General features: G+C 42.1%; 1 protein-coding gene across 1 annotated transcript in view; it reads right to left on the bottom strand.

Annotated features, from left to right (window-relative positions):
* SPOCK1 (SPARC (osteonectin), cwcv and kazal like domains proteoglycan 1) overlaps positions 1-16,445 on the bottom strand; it is a 267,690-nt gene extending 251,245 nt beyond the window's left edge. Inside the window, exons 1-2 of the mRNA XM_068205826.1 lie at positions 16,311-16,445; positions 15,772-15,939 (exon numbers count right to left, since the gene is read on the bottom strand). Coding sequence (XP_068061927.1) covers positions 15,772-15,939 — 168 coding nt within the window. The 5' untranslated portion in view covers positions 16,311-16,445. The remainder of the gene's footprint in view (positions 1-15,771; positions 15,940-16,310) is intronic.
* Positions 16,446-17,026: the final 581 nt, after the last annotated feature.

Below are 17,026 nucleotides of genomic sequence, written 5' to 3'. Positions count from 1 at the left end.
TCAGAAAGTGGAAGCTGAAAATAAAAATAAAACCATTTATGTAACAGAAATGATGAGGCTGAAATGAAGGAGGAGCTATTCCCACAGCGTTCTAGCATTTGCTATTTGTGCACTGTGAAAGCAAAAGATAAAAGAACTGCTCTTAACTAAGCACAGAAGTGAAATCAGTGTCAGATTTACAAGGAGTGATGAACTAGAAGACATGGAGGGGAGGCTGGGTAGTTGCTGTGCTCTATGCAGGAATAAAAAAGAAGTTACCAACCGTCTCCTGCCTCTGTGGCCTCTGTGTAGAGGCCCAGCAAAAAGGATTTGCAGTGCTCAGGAAGGGTAAGCAGGCAAAGGCTGAGTACTGCTGCTGACATATGGAAAGGAGGTGGGAGGAGAAAGAGCTGCACGATCACAGCAGGGTGCAAATCTTGCATGGTTTGATTTAACACTGCACTTGTTAGAAAGTTCAGAAAGGCAGCAGTGCCCCTAAATCAGGAATTCACTCTATAAACAGTGTTTTGGACAAAAGTGAGCAGCAACTTGCATTCTGCCTTTCCCCAGAAAGAAACACTCCAAAGGCAGCAAATGAAAATTTGCTTTATGAAATCCCTTTTTGTTTTGCCTCCTGTCACTCCTCCCAATTGTTAACAATATGCTGTTTACTCCCTGTCATTGGATTCCACTGATTTTCTCTAGCACCATACCAAGCACATTTTTCATGCTGTGTTGCTGAGCAGTCACTTAATGATCTTTTTCAAAACAAAAGTCAAGTCTCCCATTCTCTGTACATTCCTGAAATACGTCCCCCACGCTTTCTCAAACCATCCACAGCCACTCAACACACGGCCCTAACTGCTGGTGGCACTTGGAGAGGGGATTAGGTGGCCTTAATTTCTTTCTCAGCTTTTTGCACAGTCATGTTAGTGCAAGTTACAGACTGAGCTGGGAGGAACCATTCCCAACCCAGCAGGTAAGCTGTAAACCCTGTCATTATGGGGAACACCATGTAATTCTTCAGCTCCTGAAGGCAGCTGGAGTTTTGAGCAGCATAGCTGCACACACTTCAGACCCTGGGTGACAGATATGGCATTTTGTCTATTCCATACTTTCAGCAATTAAGAAGCATCTTCTGGAGCCATGAACATGCAACTAAAAGCCATTGAGAAGGTGTTCAGCAATCACTATGAGGAAAAGCATCTTTAAAACCCACTGAAAGCTTCAAAAATAAGGGAGAAAGCAGAACTCTACTGGGCAAAGTTCCTACAACTCATGGGCCTGCTAGCTCAAGTGGTTGCAATAAACTAATAGTTTCTGGAAATTCTTGGTGAAGGAACCATTTCTGACTAAAGTTTCAAACAGCTTGGGCTTAATTCTGCTATGGGGCAACTGAAATTATATTGCTTTTGTAGCTCTTGTAACTGAATACTAAGATAGTTGTGACAGTTTTGGTAGTCCCTAAAGTGAAAATATTCAACTAACTTAGAAAAGGCTATTTCTGAACCTGAACTGGTTTTATGGGACCTGCAGAAGGAAAGAGAGTCCCAGGAAAAGTCAAACCCTGTGCAAGTGCTCTTCTTTCAATAACTCAGCTGAAGTTTGTCTGTAGTCTGAGCAAACTACTCTTAACAAGAGCAGCACACTGAGAAGGCAGAGAGATTTTCAACACAAAAAGACCCCATACTGACATGGATGCTTTAATTCAGTTCCACTACTGACCACGTCAATTGGAGATAAAGATTAATTATTTGTATTATAAAATTTATACTGGTCAGCAGTCCTTGCAAAGATGACAGGCCCCAGTGAACTCTCAGCTTTTGCACAATCAACTATAAGCAAACACAAAACTTCTATGTTCTGTGAACGATTTACTGTGAGGAGATATAGGGAGTTCACAAAAGAAAAAGAAAACACAGCTCACAATATATTTAAATTTACAGTTCAGCATCTGGAGAAAAATAGGAGCTATCAAAGATAATTTCATTGGCTATTACAGATATTCTCCAAAATATTACATACATAGAGGGAATGGCACTACTGTTCTCACTGAAATATTTTTTGTCTGCATCCATAGAGTCTGCAGGGAGAAAGAGTGATATAGCTTCACAGAGACTATCCAGTTCATTGTGACTTGAAGGTAAATACAGGTCATCTCACAGAGATAAATATCTCAACATGGGTTCATTTATCTTTTTTTAAGAAAAGATAAAAGCTAAAAAGAAAATGTGATCTTGACTAGATTGGATGGTTGCAATAATCCGTTCAGCTCCTTTGGGATGGAGAATACCGCATTTCTACTTTATCAATGAAAAACAGATTTAGCTTATTTTTCTCTTCAGCAGCCTTCTCCTTGCTCCTACCTCTCCTTAAAATCAAATATTTCTAAGTTTTGAATTTGGAACATGGAATCACGCAACTAATCAACCAGCCTTTCCATCCAGAATCTCATCATTTTGAACACTACCTCATACATATCTCGGTGATTGTGCCTGCCGGGCTACCAGTGCCTTCTAAAAAGATTACATGGACCAAAAGAAACCACTTTGTTTTGCCCTCTGGCTTTCTAAGTGAAACAAGTGTCATGGTGAAATGCTGACAAAATCCTCTCATGTTTTCCAGCTTTGAAAAATTGCAGCACCATGTTAATTTTGGAAGCACACAAGCAAAATATATATCCAGGGTTTTTTGATTTGTTTTGTTGGGGCTGTTTTTTGATTAAGCTACAGTACAATAGTTACTGAAATCTGAGCACAGAACAACTAAATTGTTCCCTGCTGTGCAGAGGACAGGGGAACGGGGAGATCTTAGGGACATTTTGCTGTACTTCCCCCTATACGTAAATTCATACATAACAGATTTCAGGTTTGCAGAACAGTAAAGGTTGAAATTTTCCTTTTGAAGCACAAGACATGAGCATCCAGGAGATATTTTGTAAGTTTAAATGTTTTCCATGCTTTATGTATATCCTACACTCTGAATTACACCAACTGTTAGAAATTAACTTCTTACTTTACTCCTTCACCACTGTATTGGAGCATCATCTAAGGGAACAAACTTCTTCCCAAATAAGTTTGCAGCAGCACATGATCACTCAATGGATGTTCTGTTTTAAACCAAGCTTTTGCCATCTGTTCCTCTGCTAACTATGAATGCTACAAATATCCACAACTACATTGCAAGGAAAAAAAGTGATTAAAGTGCATATATTCCTTCTGCCATGCATCTTTTTTGTTTATCTCAAATGAAAAGCAATACCACTCACCACACAAGTCCCACAGTAGGAAGACCACAGAAAGGCAGATGTTTAGAGCTCCTCATCTGGCAATCAGCCATTGGTGATTACTCACAGTCCAAAATGTATTGTGCACACTCAGCAAGACAAGCTTAAAACTGTGCAGAATCACACACATCTGAAGTGGGGCTTGCCAGCAGCTTTGCTCACAAGAACTCTTTGCTGCCCAAGTCAGGGTCACCCATGATGCTGCTCAGCAGGTAAATAATTTTCAGCTTCATCCTTCTAAATCCCTTCCTGCTCTCTTCTCCCTCTAACCCTAACATCATCATCAACTTGTCCTTTTGGAATTCTTTGTAATGAAGTGAAACATGGTTTTCCTCATCTACTTTTTTCCCATTCTGTGTTTATAGATTCATTACTTGCTATACATGCAGACATATGTCATGTTCTCATTTCCTCTTTCTGCCAGGTATTTTCCATGAGGAGAAATCACTGAGCTTTAGCAAAGATTGTTCCAGACATAGTTTCTCACCTAATGGACCATGTCTCCATTTCAGTCATGACTCTCTCTCTGGATCCACTAAATCATCCAGCATTCATCTGCCTCTGACACAGATTGTATGCTTTGGGGCTTTGAGATTTTTTTGGTATTAGGGGGCCTTTGGTTTGGTTTTGTTTCTTTTTTTAGTTTTATTTTATTTCCTTGCACCTACAGAAAGAACTGAAGAAAATACATTTATTCCATCATTGCTGTTTCAGCTACTCCCAATTTCAGGGAGCTTCAGCTTTAAAATCAGCCATGCCTTAAGGATCTTATGATATTTTATATCCACATCTCTCCTTAGTGAGTTCAAATTTTATAGACAACTTTGTGTCATTCTGGAGGGAACACATCAACAGCACCATCCCTGATATATCAGTAATGGGTTTGCAATTATGGCGGCAGGTTTCAAAATTGCTTCCTATTTGCAGCTTCTTTTTTTGCTAATGGAAACTGCAGCACATGCCACATCTGTCTGTATTTGTACATTGCCCTGCTGTAATAGAATATTGCTCGTTCTTGATTACACAGGGACATAGTCTGCCATTAAAGTGTGGATGCAGTATCTCAACAGAAACTGATGCTAAGGTTGTGCAGTTACTTAAAAAAATACTGATAGCAAAATATGGCCCATAAGAAGTTGTTTGGATTTCTTTTTCCTTTACATACTGAGATAGGACTATTTGTGATGCCATACGTTACTTTACAAGGGGAAGTTTCAATATATTTTATCACGGTTCTAAAATTCTTTATGGTAGCTTTTTGTGAATGCTCAAAATTGTTGATCTACACCCATTAAAGTTCCTTGTACTCATGTTCAGTCTTCTTTTCTCTTTTACAGGCAGTGCACACAGATAGGAAATGCTTGCTCACAATCTCCAACAGCTCTATCTCCAGGGGAAAAGGATTACATTTCATCTCAGGTTATAAGTTCATTACAAGTCACAAAACCTTTGCTCTGCTGAGCTTTTTAACTTATTAAGATAAGAAACAGGCATAAGAAAGAAAGCACTTCTTCATCAGAAGAGACAAAGGCTTTATAAAAAGGAGACTAAATATAAAAACAGACATTTGTGTCACATAAGGATCCTCATTTCAGTCCATCTTGCCTCATATTCCAATGAAAATAAACCCTTAAGTATCTTGTTATATCCAACTTAACTTTGCCATATAAGCATGAAGAGACTAATAAATCTGTGGTCACTGATCTGAATCACTATATCCTTCCTTATGAGCAAATATATCTGGTTTACCAGCTTCCTTCATGCTGCATAACTGCAGTTCTACACATAACTGACAGTATGCAGTATTTTAGCAGTTTATATTTATTCTAATTAAATGTGGCACGATTTCCTTTTGGATGCTGCTGTCCTGAGTGAACCATAATGTAGAGATTCATGGTTATGCTTAAGGAATACTGCAGACAATTCTGTATTTAAACCACTAATTATCATATGTTTATAGATATCCCTGCTGAATGCAGCACTCTGGTGTACTTGTATTAAAACAGGTTTTTTTTGAAGACAAGTATTCAAAGATCTGTAGATGTAAAAGACCTGAGCCTCACGAGTTTCACGAGGTCTAGTTTAATATAAAAATAAAATAAATACAGGAAATCCACTCTGCCTAATACATCTGCTTTAACAGGAAATACCTAGTCCCCCTCCAATATGCTATTCATCTAGCATTAAAAAAATAATAAATAACATTTAGCTAGCGTAAAAGATTGCTTACCCTGACTTTACTTTAAAAAAAATAAAAGAGAACAGAATTTACCCCTTATATACCCTGAGTGAAGTTAATGTTATCAAACAAGAAATGAATCTGGGCCAATAAACACTGCTGTCAGATAGTGGCACATATATCCACACAGACCTGTTAAGCTTTGTCTTTCTGTATTCCAGCACAGTTCATCGCTCCGCAGAAGAGCACTGTCCTGGGACTTGCATGACATAAATTTTGTTGTTATATCTGGCATTAGCTTGATGGATAACTCTGAACCAGCTTTATCCTCTGCTTTCACATCTGTCTAATCTAGAATGCATCCCCATGTGCCTAACCATGGCAGAAAAGTGTTTTCCCACGTAGTACAGGATGCCACTAAAAGCTTCAGGATTTTCAAGCGAGAGGAAGGATCCTAACTCGTGCTGCGCAGCCCGGTCCCCTGAGCAGCTCCAGCCCCGGGCAGGGCACGGCCGGGCCCAGAGGGGCTCCAGCCCCGGACAGCTCCAGGCAGCACGGCCGGGCCCTGAGCGCTCCAGCCCCGGACAGCTCCAGGCAGCACGGCCGGGCCCTGAGCGCTCCAGCCCCGGACAGCTCCAGGCAGCACGGCCGGGCCAGGAGCGGCTCCAGCCCCGGACAGCTCCAGGCAGCACGGCCGGGCCCTGAGCGGCTCCGGCCCCGGACAGCTCCGGGCAGCACGGCCGGGCCCGGAGCGGCTCCAGCCCCGGACAGCTCCAGGCAGCACGGCCGGGCCCTGAGCGGCTCCAGCCCCGGACAGCTCCAGGCAGCACGGCCGGGCCCTGAGCGGCTCCAGCCCCGGACAGCTCCAGGCAGCACGGCCGGGCCCGGAGGGGCTCCAGCCCCGGACAGCTCCAGGCAGCACGGCCGGGCCCTGAGCGGCTCCGGCCCCGGACAGCTCCGGGCAGCACGGCCGGGCCCGGAGCGGCTCCAGCCCCGGGCAGGGCACGGCCGGGCCCGGAGGGGCTCCAGCCCCGGACAGCTCCGGGCAGCACGGCCGGGCCAGGAGCGGCTCCAGCCCCGGACAGCTCCGATCACCCGAGCAGCTTCAGCCCCAGGAACACTCCGATGGACACTCGGATGGACACTCGAATGGACACTCGGATGGACACTCGGCAAACCCTGCCAGAGCTGCACTCTGCTCTGGCAGCAGAGTGGGCACTGGTGCACATACACGGACAGGATTGACAGAGTTGTTCAAGAAATCAAGTGTTCAAAGTACAACACTCTTGCTATTCACCAAGAAATGCCAGGGAATTCTGAATTCTCTCAAACTGATTTTTATAAATATTTACCAATTGTAATCAAATTCTACTAAGAACTTCAACATCCCTAGTGCACATAGAAACACTATTCTAAAAGCAATGTTTTCTACTCCCTTGAAGAAACAAATTAGCCTAATTTCTTTTTAATCCTACAAGTATAATTTTCAGCCTCTCTCCCATTCTCCAAAATTTAAGCATCCCCCCACTGAGTTCCAGTCACTGCAGCTTCTTTTACCCTATTACCTCAATCTTATGTCCAGGTTCAAGTTCTCTAACGTGAAGAGAAAGCCAGAAAGGCTAATATACAAACACCAGAAGACACTGCTGGAATTAACTTCTGAATGGACAATGGAACACAGGGAAGGAAGAATGAAGACAGATCTCCAATCTAAAAACCACACAAAATTTATGCTGTGCAATTTCAAATGAAATTCTGTACACAGCTCAATTTTCTGATTAGACAATTTCAGAGCAAGCTGCAGAGACAGACAAGTATCACTTACCTCTATCAATCCTGTGTTAGTCAGAACTCAACTCTAAGCTGTGATATATTAAAGCCTTTTTCAAAAACTAATCTGAAAATAGTTACTCTGACAGTAAATTTTAATAAAGAATTTTTCTATCTACCTGGGAGAAAGCAATCAGTGAAGTAAATTTATGACACAAAGTTCATTAAGAGGACAGCTAAGATCAGAGAATTAATTGATGTCCCTGTGTACCTATTTAATGAGAATGATTTTCTGTTACCCAGGATTACAAGCCAAGTCACAGAAGTGACAGATAAAGACCAATCTACTCCTGCCAAAGCCACTATTGAGTAGCTTAGCAATTTATCTGTAAACTGAATTTTGAATCATATCTTAGCCTTGAAAGTCATTAGACATTAGCTGTTCAGTCCAAACGTGTAATTCAATTTTAGCTGCCAACCTGCTACAGCAAATCCCCCAGTGATAACTGCTGGAGTTATCTAGCTGATGAAAGAGTGCTTACTCAGAGTTAGGACTTGGAACCTCCGAGCAACAAATGCCTTTCTAAAGCTGGAAGAGTTAAGTGGTGGAAGTGCAGAAAATCACACCGGAGGCAGCAGCATCACCTTAATTTTACTCTGTGTCAACTCTGCTTTCTTGTTTTGGTTGAAATCCATAAAATGTGTACTTTGTAGACTACAGATGTTTGATTTTCAGATAGTTTGATTCTTCCAGGGACTTTGAGGGAGCTTCTTCTATTTATGCTGCCAGACACCTGATCTTTCAGGCTTTTCCAATTCCACGATGTCTCCAAAAGGTAAAGAGAACTGTTTAATCTAACTGGTCTGTCAGATACTGTGGTTTTTCATCTAAGAGGACAGGAAGATAAGCAATACAAGAATCAAACTCCAGCCTCACTAGACAATTGAGCCATCAGTTTCAACATAACCAAGACTTCACTACAGCTCCTTTGGACAAATCTCAGTTTTGGTTACGTAAGGAAAGGAATAATCAAACAGTCCTTGCATAAGCAGATGTTATCTAAAAGAAATAGGTTTTCATACCCCAGATGTAATATTTGAACTCCACTTTCCTCAAAGTCCTACTTCTTGTAAAAGTGGCTCAGCTGCTCCACCCCAAATTCAGACAGGCTCGTGTTTTACCCTCAAAACACACACACACAATAAGGACACACTGACTGGAATTACATATCTGTAGCCTCATGGTCAAAACCATAAGTACAAAGCAAATAGTTAAAATTTCTGAGAAACCCCACTCCATCCCCACCCCCCAAAAAAAGAGGTGATAATCTCCCTGATGGTCAAAAAAGGGTATAATAAATAAGTTTTAACAACTTTTGGCCCTTGAGAATAATGGACCTGTTTTTCTGGACCCTAACCCTGGACAACTTACCTAAAATAAAAGTAGCATCATTTACCCACAGATACCTGAGCTTGATAGCAGCTCTTAACACTAACCAACATCAGAACTCAGCCTCTCATAATGACTTTCAATCCACCCATTTTATATTACACTGACATATGGCTCACTTGTGTGGAATTTTTTCCTTTTTTCCTTTTGTGAATTTCTCAGGAATCTGACAAAATTATAATTTAAATTTGGATTAAAACAAGCCCCTGTGGAAAAGAAATCCACGGCGGGGGGGGGGGGGGGGGGAGGGGTGAGGAGGACAGGACAGGGGCAAGCAGTAGAATACAAGAATTGTTACTCTAAAAATGCATAAAACATGTTGGACAAAACATTAAATCTACAGAATTTCATGGTAAGGATATGATTTGTGACTGCAGTCTGCAGAACTCTTCTGTCAGTAAGGAAATTATTAAAGTTATAATTTGAAACATAATACAGAAACTAACACCCTAGTTTTGTACTGACCTACTTAACTTTAGAGTCTTAGGTAATTCCTAGGGAAGCTGGATAAGTGTCAGTTAATTAGAAAAATCTGGCTCTCTGTACCTTCCTTAAGTTAATTATTCTGACATAAATGCCATTATTTTTCCCCTTGTCCACTGCAAAAGGAAAGTGTCAAGTTTGAGAAGGGTTTTTAGAAAGCATACCTCCTCTGTTTTAAGAAGCTGATTATGCATTACACTTGCACAGATTCAGTTTCATGTTTTCCTATTCTTTTAAATTTCATGCAAGTACATTTCAGCTGTACTTTTCAATCACATTTATATTCCAGCCTTGTCCCCCTGTTGAGCAAGAATTGCTCTAAGAGACAACCTATGCTAGGAGTGCCTGGGTAGACTTATAAATCACATTTCAACTCTGTTGTACTGCAGATCCACTGGAATACACACACACAGAGTCTTCACCTTCAATTACATCTCAAGGTGGGCTTGGAATGATACTCTCCTGGGAAGCCAGCCTGAGGTGCCTGTGTCCTGTCACAACCCAGCCACTTGGTACATCCATTACCCAGCCAGCAGATATTCTTCAAGTGTACTGTAACCTTCCTTATGACTAAATTCACTACAAATAATTAGCAGGTTCTGAATGGTTTCTCCAGGAATGTATGTATTGAACAAATCAAGAACTGCTTCACAAAAAAGCCTGTGTTCACATTTGAGGTAAAAAAGAGACATTCTGTTAATAAATTGTTGGCAGAAAAATACTTCATTCTTACTGTAGACCTAAATACAATACTAAAAAAAAAAAAAAGAAAAAGGAAAATGTGGTATCAATCCCTGGTAGTGAGACCCATTGAAGGCAGGTGTCTGCCAGGGAAGGGACGGCAGAAAGAACCCAGTCTACAGAAATTACCTCTTACCTCAAAAATCCCACCAAAGCAGGGGATATTTGGGTGTCACAGATCAGGTACTACCACACTGTATGGATAAGGAGCAAGACAACAGCCAACAAGAGGCTTTAAATCTCCTGGACACATGATCTAAAAGCCAAAGGCCTTTAGAATCCTCAAATCCAGGTTCTTTTATTGCTTTTCATTACATCATAATCTTTTTTGTTAAAATACAAGCTACATGTTGAAAATTAAGTACTCATTTAGTTAACTTTTAAAAACATAACTGTGGGTGGATAATAACCTTATCCCTAAATTTATCAGTGAGATTCTTTTTGTCACCAATTATCTATTGATTTATCTCACCTTGACACAATGCTGGATTTGGTGTCCTTTTCTCAATAAGCATTATGGAAGAAAATCCACCCCTTTGTAATGACTTTTGTTTGAGTAAATTAATATATTATATTATTTTACAACAGGGTCTTTTCTCCTATGATGCTGGAAGGCCTTTGGACCACCAACTCCATAAAAATCTTTCATTAATTTTACTGATCAGAAGTGCTCACAATATTTATAATTAAGTGGTCTCTTCTATACCTTCTACAGTTTTACTTCTTCAGTAGAAGCAGAAATCTTTCATTTTCTGCATTCCTACAATATCTTTTCTCTCTCAGAGTAGCATTACTTTTGCAGCTTAGAATAACTCTGCAAATCAATGAAAGTACACAGGTTTTCCCTCTCATCTATTTCAAGCTGAGCTGCCAGGACCCAGAATAAATTTGTGTTAGCTCTCAATTCCATGACCTTCCACTTTGTACTTTTAAATTTCATTTCATTTCTATTACCTGAGTTCCCAAGGTCTTCCAGTTCTGCCTGCTTGGTATTCCAACCCTTCTCAGTACTGGTCATGTTTTCCAACTCCCTGCTATCAAGTTTCACTACCACACTTCTAATTTGGTGCTAAAAAAATCAGAGAAAGGTAAGAGCCAACAAGGGGAAATGCAGTGAAGAATTGTGAAGAGCCAGCCCAAATGACAAAAAATCAGTGGCAAAGCTGGAACAATGCAAATCCCCCAGTTCCTAATCCTGTATTTGTTTTGTCACCTAACACTACACTTCTGATCAGGTGTGAGGAGGAATTTGCAGGCTCAGAGAGGTGATGTCCCTTCAGTGGTTTGTATCAAATGTCTAATATCTATCTAATCTGTTGATAACCATCCTCAGCATGAATAGTTATGTGTAACTATTCATCCCCAATAAGTCTGAGCAACGTGTACACACAGATGATGATATTTCATGCCTTGCTTCTTAGGCTTGCACAGTCTCAAAGCATCTCCAGGCATAAAATGCATGGAGGTTTTAACATGATAGCCTGAACTGAAACTCTGTAAGCAATAAAATTTAGAGAAACAGCTTAGTTAATGTTCAGAACGTGGTCTGGCAGCCTGCCATGCATAAACATGTACTGAAACCAGAGTTCATGCCAAGATTCTTAGCTTTCAACTTCACAGAAATTCCTTGTGTGGTTTATACTAGATCCTCTTAGTTAATTTAACTTTTTTCTTCCTTTTTGCAGTTTAATCCATGACTAGTTGAACTTACTACCTTTTTATATATAAGCATTAATAATGTAATAGACATAACTCCAAGCAGAAGTAATAGAATTAGTCTGTTCGTATAATTTTGATTAAAGACAGATCTAACTCTAAAATGACATTTCTTCTGTGCCAAGCCTCTATGAGCACAAAGAGATGCTGCAGTGTGACCTGTTACAACATGTATGCTTATTCCCATAACAATAAATGCTTCCTGAGGCTCATAAAATTCACTTCACATTCAGCTACCACATCTATTCTGAAGCCCCTCTCAAGCAAAAGGATCCCTCTTCACAGGTTTGATCAAAAGATCGAAGTCTTCATATTTGGGTTCCTGGTATCAGAAGGTCTAATTTGCCTTTCATAATCCTGATGTCTGCTTTTCCAAGCCTCAGATCTGCACAAGGGAAATAGCTGGAGGTCCTCCCTAGAGAGTGCATCTTGCTTACTTTTTTCTTTTTCCAGTAATAATTACATTGATTTACTTCTTATTTTTTAAAAAATTATTAGTCAGTTACTTAAGTATGTACCAAGCCACATTCAATATATGGATTAGATGAATAATAAATTCCATATTACCACAGATTCTGAGCTCCGTCCTTTCTTATTTACAGCTTCAACATATAGTTGTGAGGAAGTAAAAAAATACTATTATTCCCAGCTATAAAACGAAACTCAAAGTACAGCTAAGATTTTGTCATGTATCACACAAAGTCCATGGCAGAGAAGGAAAAAGGGGTGAAAGACAGACTGGAGTAACAGGTTCAGATTGCACTGAATACTTATTAATACCACAGACATTACACTGCTATTGATGCTGGGCAGATGTAAAATATACAAGACTTTTAACAGCAAATGTTTCACAACAGATTGGTCACACTGGTCTTACTATTTATTTACAGCTGATTTTTTTTTTAATGGAGAACTTAACGAACAAATTGTGTTCAAATCACATGAAAAGATTGTTTTGTAAACTGTTGTTTACAAACATCCCTTGAGGCCTTTGGAAAATGATGACACATTTTTGCACTTTCACATTATTGAATTCAGTCACACTTAAAAACTTAACATGATTCTGTGGCTGTAATGCAGATTTCAAATGAGGTGTATTTCTGTGCCCTTTTTTCACAGAAAAGTAGTGACTGCTGAGACAATAAGTCCAACTACCATGCCGCCTTTGCCCAAAATAAATATGGATCATGCTACAAAAAAAAAAAATAATTAAAGAAAAATCAATCAAAATCAGGCCATATTGGCCCATAGTTCAATAAGGCTGACCAACCAATTGATTTTGAAAAGAATAACTGAAAAAGTTGAGAAATGCTTAATTTAAAATTTTATATTCAATTGCACATCATCTGGGTAAACAACCCTCCCAGTACTGCAACATTATGACAGATTTATATGCACATCTGTGTGTGCAGATGTTCGTGCTGATGCACATAAAGTGGCCACACCCACTCAGAGCTTTGAGCATCAAACCTTACTCCACACCTACAGTTGTTTTCCCCCACTGTACAGAAGGGTACAGTCATGCAAATATTTGTGCAAATATGTTTATATAACATTACATAAATTTCAGAGAGCAGCCAAGGGTAATTGTGCTAATTACCGCAAACTTGCCTCTGCTGATTTACGAGGTACGAGGCTTCTGCCCTGGAGTAACTGCAGTGTCAGATCCAAGAAAGTTTTAACTGCAATACCACTTCTGCACTCCAGCCTCCTGTGCAAAGCCTACGCTGAGAATCTCATGTAGACATCATGTCTATAAAATTAGTTTATTAGTTTGGCAATGAGGGGAAGAGGGAAGGTAATTTTCCTAGAAATCAACAATTATCCACAAAATGCTGGTCTAGCCCATCCACAGCTATTAATACTCTTATGATGCACCTCATCAGGCAGCCTTTTAAGAAATGTTATAACAAATATTTTAACAATCTATCCCCAACAGCGCAGCTATGAAGTAAGGACCAGATTTCTTCTAACCACATCTCTGCAAGCAAGAAGTGTGCTGTCACTGCTATACCTGCTATGCTGGCAGCAACTCTACCTATGCATGTCTTCATCTGTGGGCACAGAACCTCTCACGGAAGATTATGATCCAGTAAATCAATCTGGTTGAAGACAAGTAATTAAGAGCTTAATTATATATGTAAGCTTTTTATATTTTCTTTTTGGAAAAGGCTTATTAGGAGATGATTACTAGTCTCTGTTAATTTGCTCCATAAAAGGTTTCATGAATAATCATATGTAAAATGCTAGTTTTGAAGTAATTCAATAGAACCATTAAGATGGCCAGATAGAAAGATACCTAAGCTTTGCATGAACTTTATATTATTTGCTTTTGCTTAGTAGACCACTGGTTAAGGCTGGTTTTACTTTTCCATAGAACAAATCTTCTAACATATAAGAGTTTTGAGGCTTCATTGGATTTTTTAGCATTTTCAGAAGGTCTAAAAAAACATTCTTAGCTGTGAAATCTTAAAATATGACAGGTATTCTTCATTAATATTTTCCACAAGATGAGGAATAGTTTCTCTGGACTTGTGAGACTGTGTCTTGGAAAAAGGGACAAGAAAGGAAGTTGCAAGGACTCCAGTTTTAAAGAGAAAAGAAAGAGGGAAGCAGAAAACACAAAAATTGCATAAATTTAAGTAAAACCTTTAAGCCTTGTGATTAACATGAGCCCTCCATTTGGAAGGAGACTGTTGGAAGATTGCTTGCTACAAATCTGTCTGTAGTTAGTAGTGTTTTCAGATTAATGTGTAAATTTCATTCAATTTACCATTTTCAAATGCTGCTCAATTCTCACATCAAGTGGGATGTAGAAATTAACAAATGAAATCCTCAACTTCTGCTCCCCAGAAGACTAAACCAGATATTTACAAAGATTCCCTTGGTAAATCTAAGAATCCATGTTTCCTGTGGAATCTCCTTTTCTGTATGAGAACTCAGCAGTCCCAGCAGGAGGATGTGATCGGTGACTGCAAGTGAAGACACACTCCAAGACAGCTGTTAATTGATGCCATTGCTAAGGCCACACTTTGTTATGCTGAGATTCTGAGCAGCATTTCTCACAGAGATGACCAAAACTACAGAAAAACACAGGGGGAATAAGCTAAGCAGGGACACACCACATTTAACTGCAATACTTTGACTTCCCCTTTGCAAAGTCAGATCCAATTTTAGGATCACAGAGACAAAAGCAGACCATAAAAGTTTGACTTGTTAATATCCTATAAAAGAACAGGACTTCTAAATAAACAGATTCTTACAGAAGGATACTACCAGAACTGCTAGGCAGCTCTAGTCTTCTAGTCTTCCCTTTCCTAGAGTCTCACTGTGGCCACGGTGCACGAATCCCAGAAAATAAAGAACATTTAACCTCACTGTGCTCATGATCAACACGAACAGTAAAGCATCACATAGTCTTGGGCAGACTGAAGCAGGGTTTTCTGTGTGCTCCAAAAAAGCTTCTTCAGTGCACAGACAGCAGAAGTAAAAGGAACTACTTAAATATTACTTCCATTAAAAAAAAGTTGCATTTCCCTTTCTGCTGTCATTGACTTAATACACAATTGCATTCAAACTAGGGGAAGTCTAGAATTAGTTTTGAGCTTAAGAAATTAATTTATTTTATACAGATAACACATCTTGAAAATAACCCTTTTTTTCCAGTCTGCAGGGAAAAAAAAAGAGCCAAAGCACTGCTTCCTCCAACACTATACCAGCCTCAAAGATCTCTCCAGGCAGAATTGACAATAAAATCCTTTCCACAAAAACTGCAGGCACAGAAAGCTTCGCTGTTTACCACCTTGTGGCTTGAACTGGTAAATATTCCTTCTTACACACACAGCATTCCATCATTTTTCAGTTAACCAGACTCTTAAGCAGCAAGCACTGAAACTTCACTCAAAGTTCTTCCCCAGAGGAAGATCGAAGACCGTAAGAACAGCGAGACTGACACGGAGCCCAGGGTCCCAATCGATGGGGTAAATCAAGAATGCCAGGACGGTCTGTCCAGCTCCCAGACAGCTCTGAGCATCCTTCACACAGGCAGCAACCGGTTGCCCAAGCTGCATTTCTCTTCAACCCACATCTCCTGGCAGCCAGCAGCCCCCTGGAAGGATGCTACGGACAACGAAACAAGAAACGTGCGGTAAAGGGAGAAGTACTTACATCCCGGAATTTGTTCCAGTACTTGTCTTTATCGTACTGCGAAACGGTGCTCAGCCATTTGTCGTTGTCCAGGAAATTGCCATGATTGCTGTTACTCGTGATGATTTCGGGATGCCGGCTCTCCACTTGCAGGACGCACCAGGCAGCGATCACCAGCACCCCCGACATCTGCAACGAGAGGAGCGGAGCGGAGAGAGGAGCGGCGAGGGCCAGCGGGGCAGCGGCGGCTCCTCGGGCACCGAACTTTTGAGGGGACCCAAGTCGGGGCCACTCGCCCGTCACGGCCCTCGCCAACTTCTGGCTGCGGAGCTGCAGCCTCCGCCGAGACCCGCTGCCCCCCCGCCCAGCCCGGAGGGGCGGGGAACGGCATCAATAACAACAATAATAATAACAACAATAAAAGCAAAACGGGCCACTGGGGCCGGGCGCGGAGCAGCCAGGGGACAACCGCGGTGCAGAACCGCAGCCAAGCCCCCCGCGGGCGCAGCCAGCGCTGGCTCCGCGAAGTTTGGCTGCCAGGGCGGAGAGGAAGCTCCTACCTCCGGGCAGTGCCGCCGGCCGGGCTCCCAGCACCGTGCGCTGCTTGTCCTCCTGCCGCTGCCGCTGCCGCGGTGCGCTGTGGCTGAGCCCTGCGCGGTGCCGCTGAGCTGTGTGCGGTGCCGCTGCGCCGTGTGTGTGTGTGTGCTGCGGCGGTGCTGCTGTCTGTCCGTCTGTCCGTCCGTCCGTCTGCCTGCCGGAGCCCGCGCGAGCCGCTGTCCGTGGCGGGTCCCGAGCCCGCCGTGTCCGCGCTGCGGGTGCGCGCGGGGCGGGCGCGGCCGCGGTCTGGCGCCCCCTGGCGGGCGCGGGGCGCGCTGCAGCGCGGGGGCGGAGCGCGGGCAGCGCCGCCGCAGGGCCGGGCCGGGCCGGGCCGGGCCGCGGGAGCCGTGAGGTGCGGGCGGCGCTCGACGGGCTTGGGAGGGGAGGCGTTTGAATACCGCAGAGGCGGCTGCCAAGAGGAGGGTGGTGGGTTCTTTTCTTTGCTCTGCCCAGAGACAGGACAAGGCGCAATGGACGTAAACGAAACGCGAGTTTCACCTGAACATGAGGAAGAACTTCAGGTGGAGGGTGCCTGGAACGGGCTGCCCAGGGAGGGCGTGCAGTGTCCCTGTATGGAGACGTTCTAAACTCATCTGGACACGGTCCTGTGTCACCCGCTCCAAGTGACCCTGCCCTGGCATTGGAGCTGGGCTGGGTGGTCTCCAGAGATGACTTCCTA

The sequence above is a fragment of the Anomalospiza imberbis genome, chromosome 15, assembly GCF_031753505.1.
Source record: "Anomalospiza imberbis isolate Cuckoo-Finch-1a 21T00152 chromosome 15, ASM3175350v1, whole genome shotgun sequence".
Classification (NCBI taxonomy): Eukaryota; Metazoa; Chordata; class Aves; order Passeriformes; family Viduidae; genus Anomalospiza; species Anomalospiza imberbis.
The sequence above is the reverse complement of the archived record's forward strand: the minus strand, read 5'-3'. Positions and strand labels throughout refer to the sequence as shown.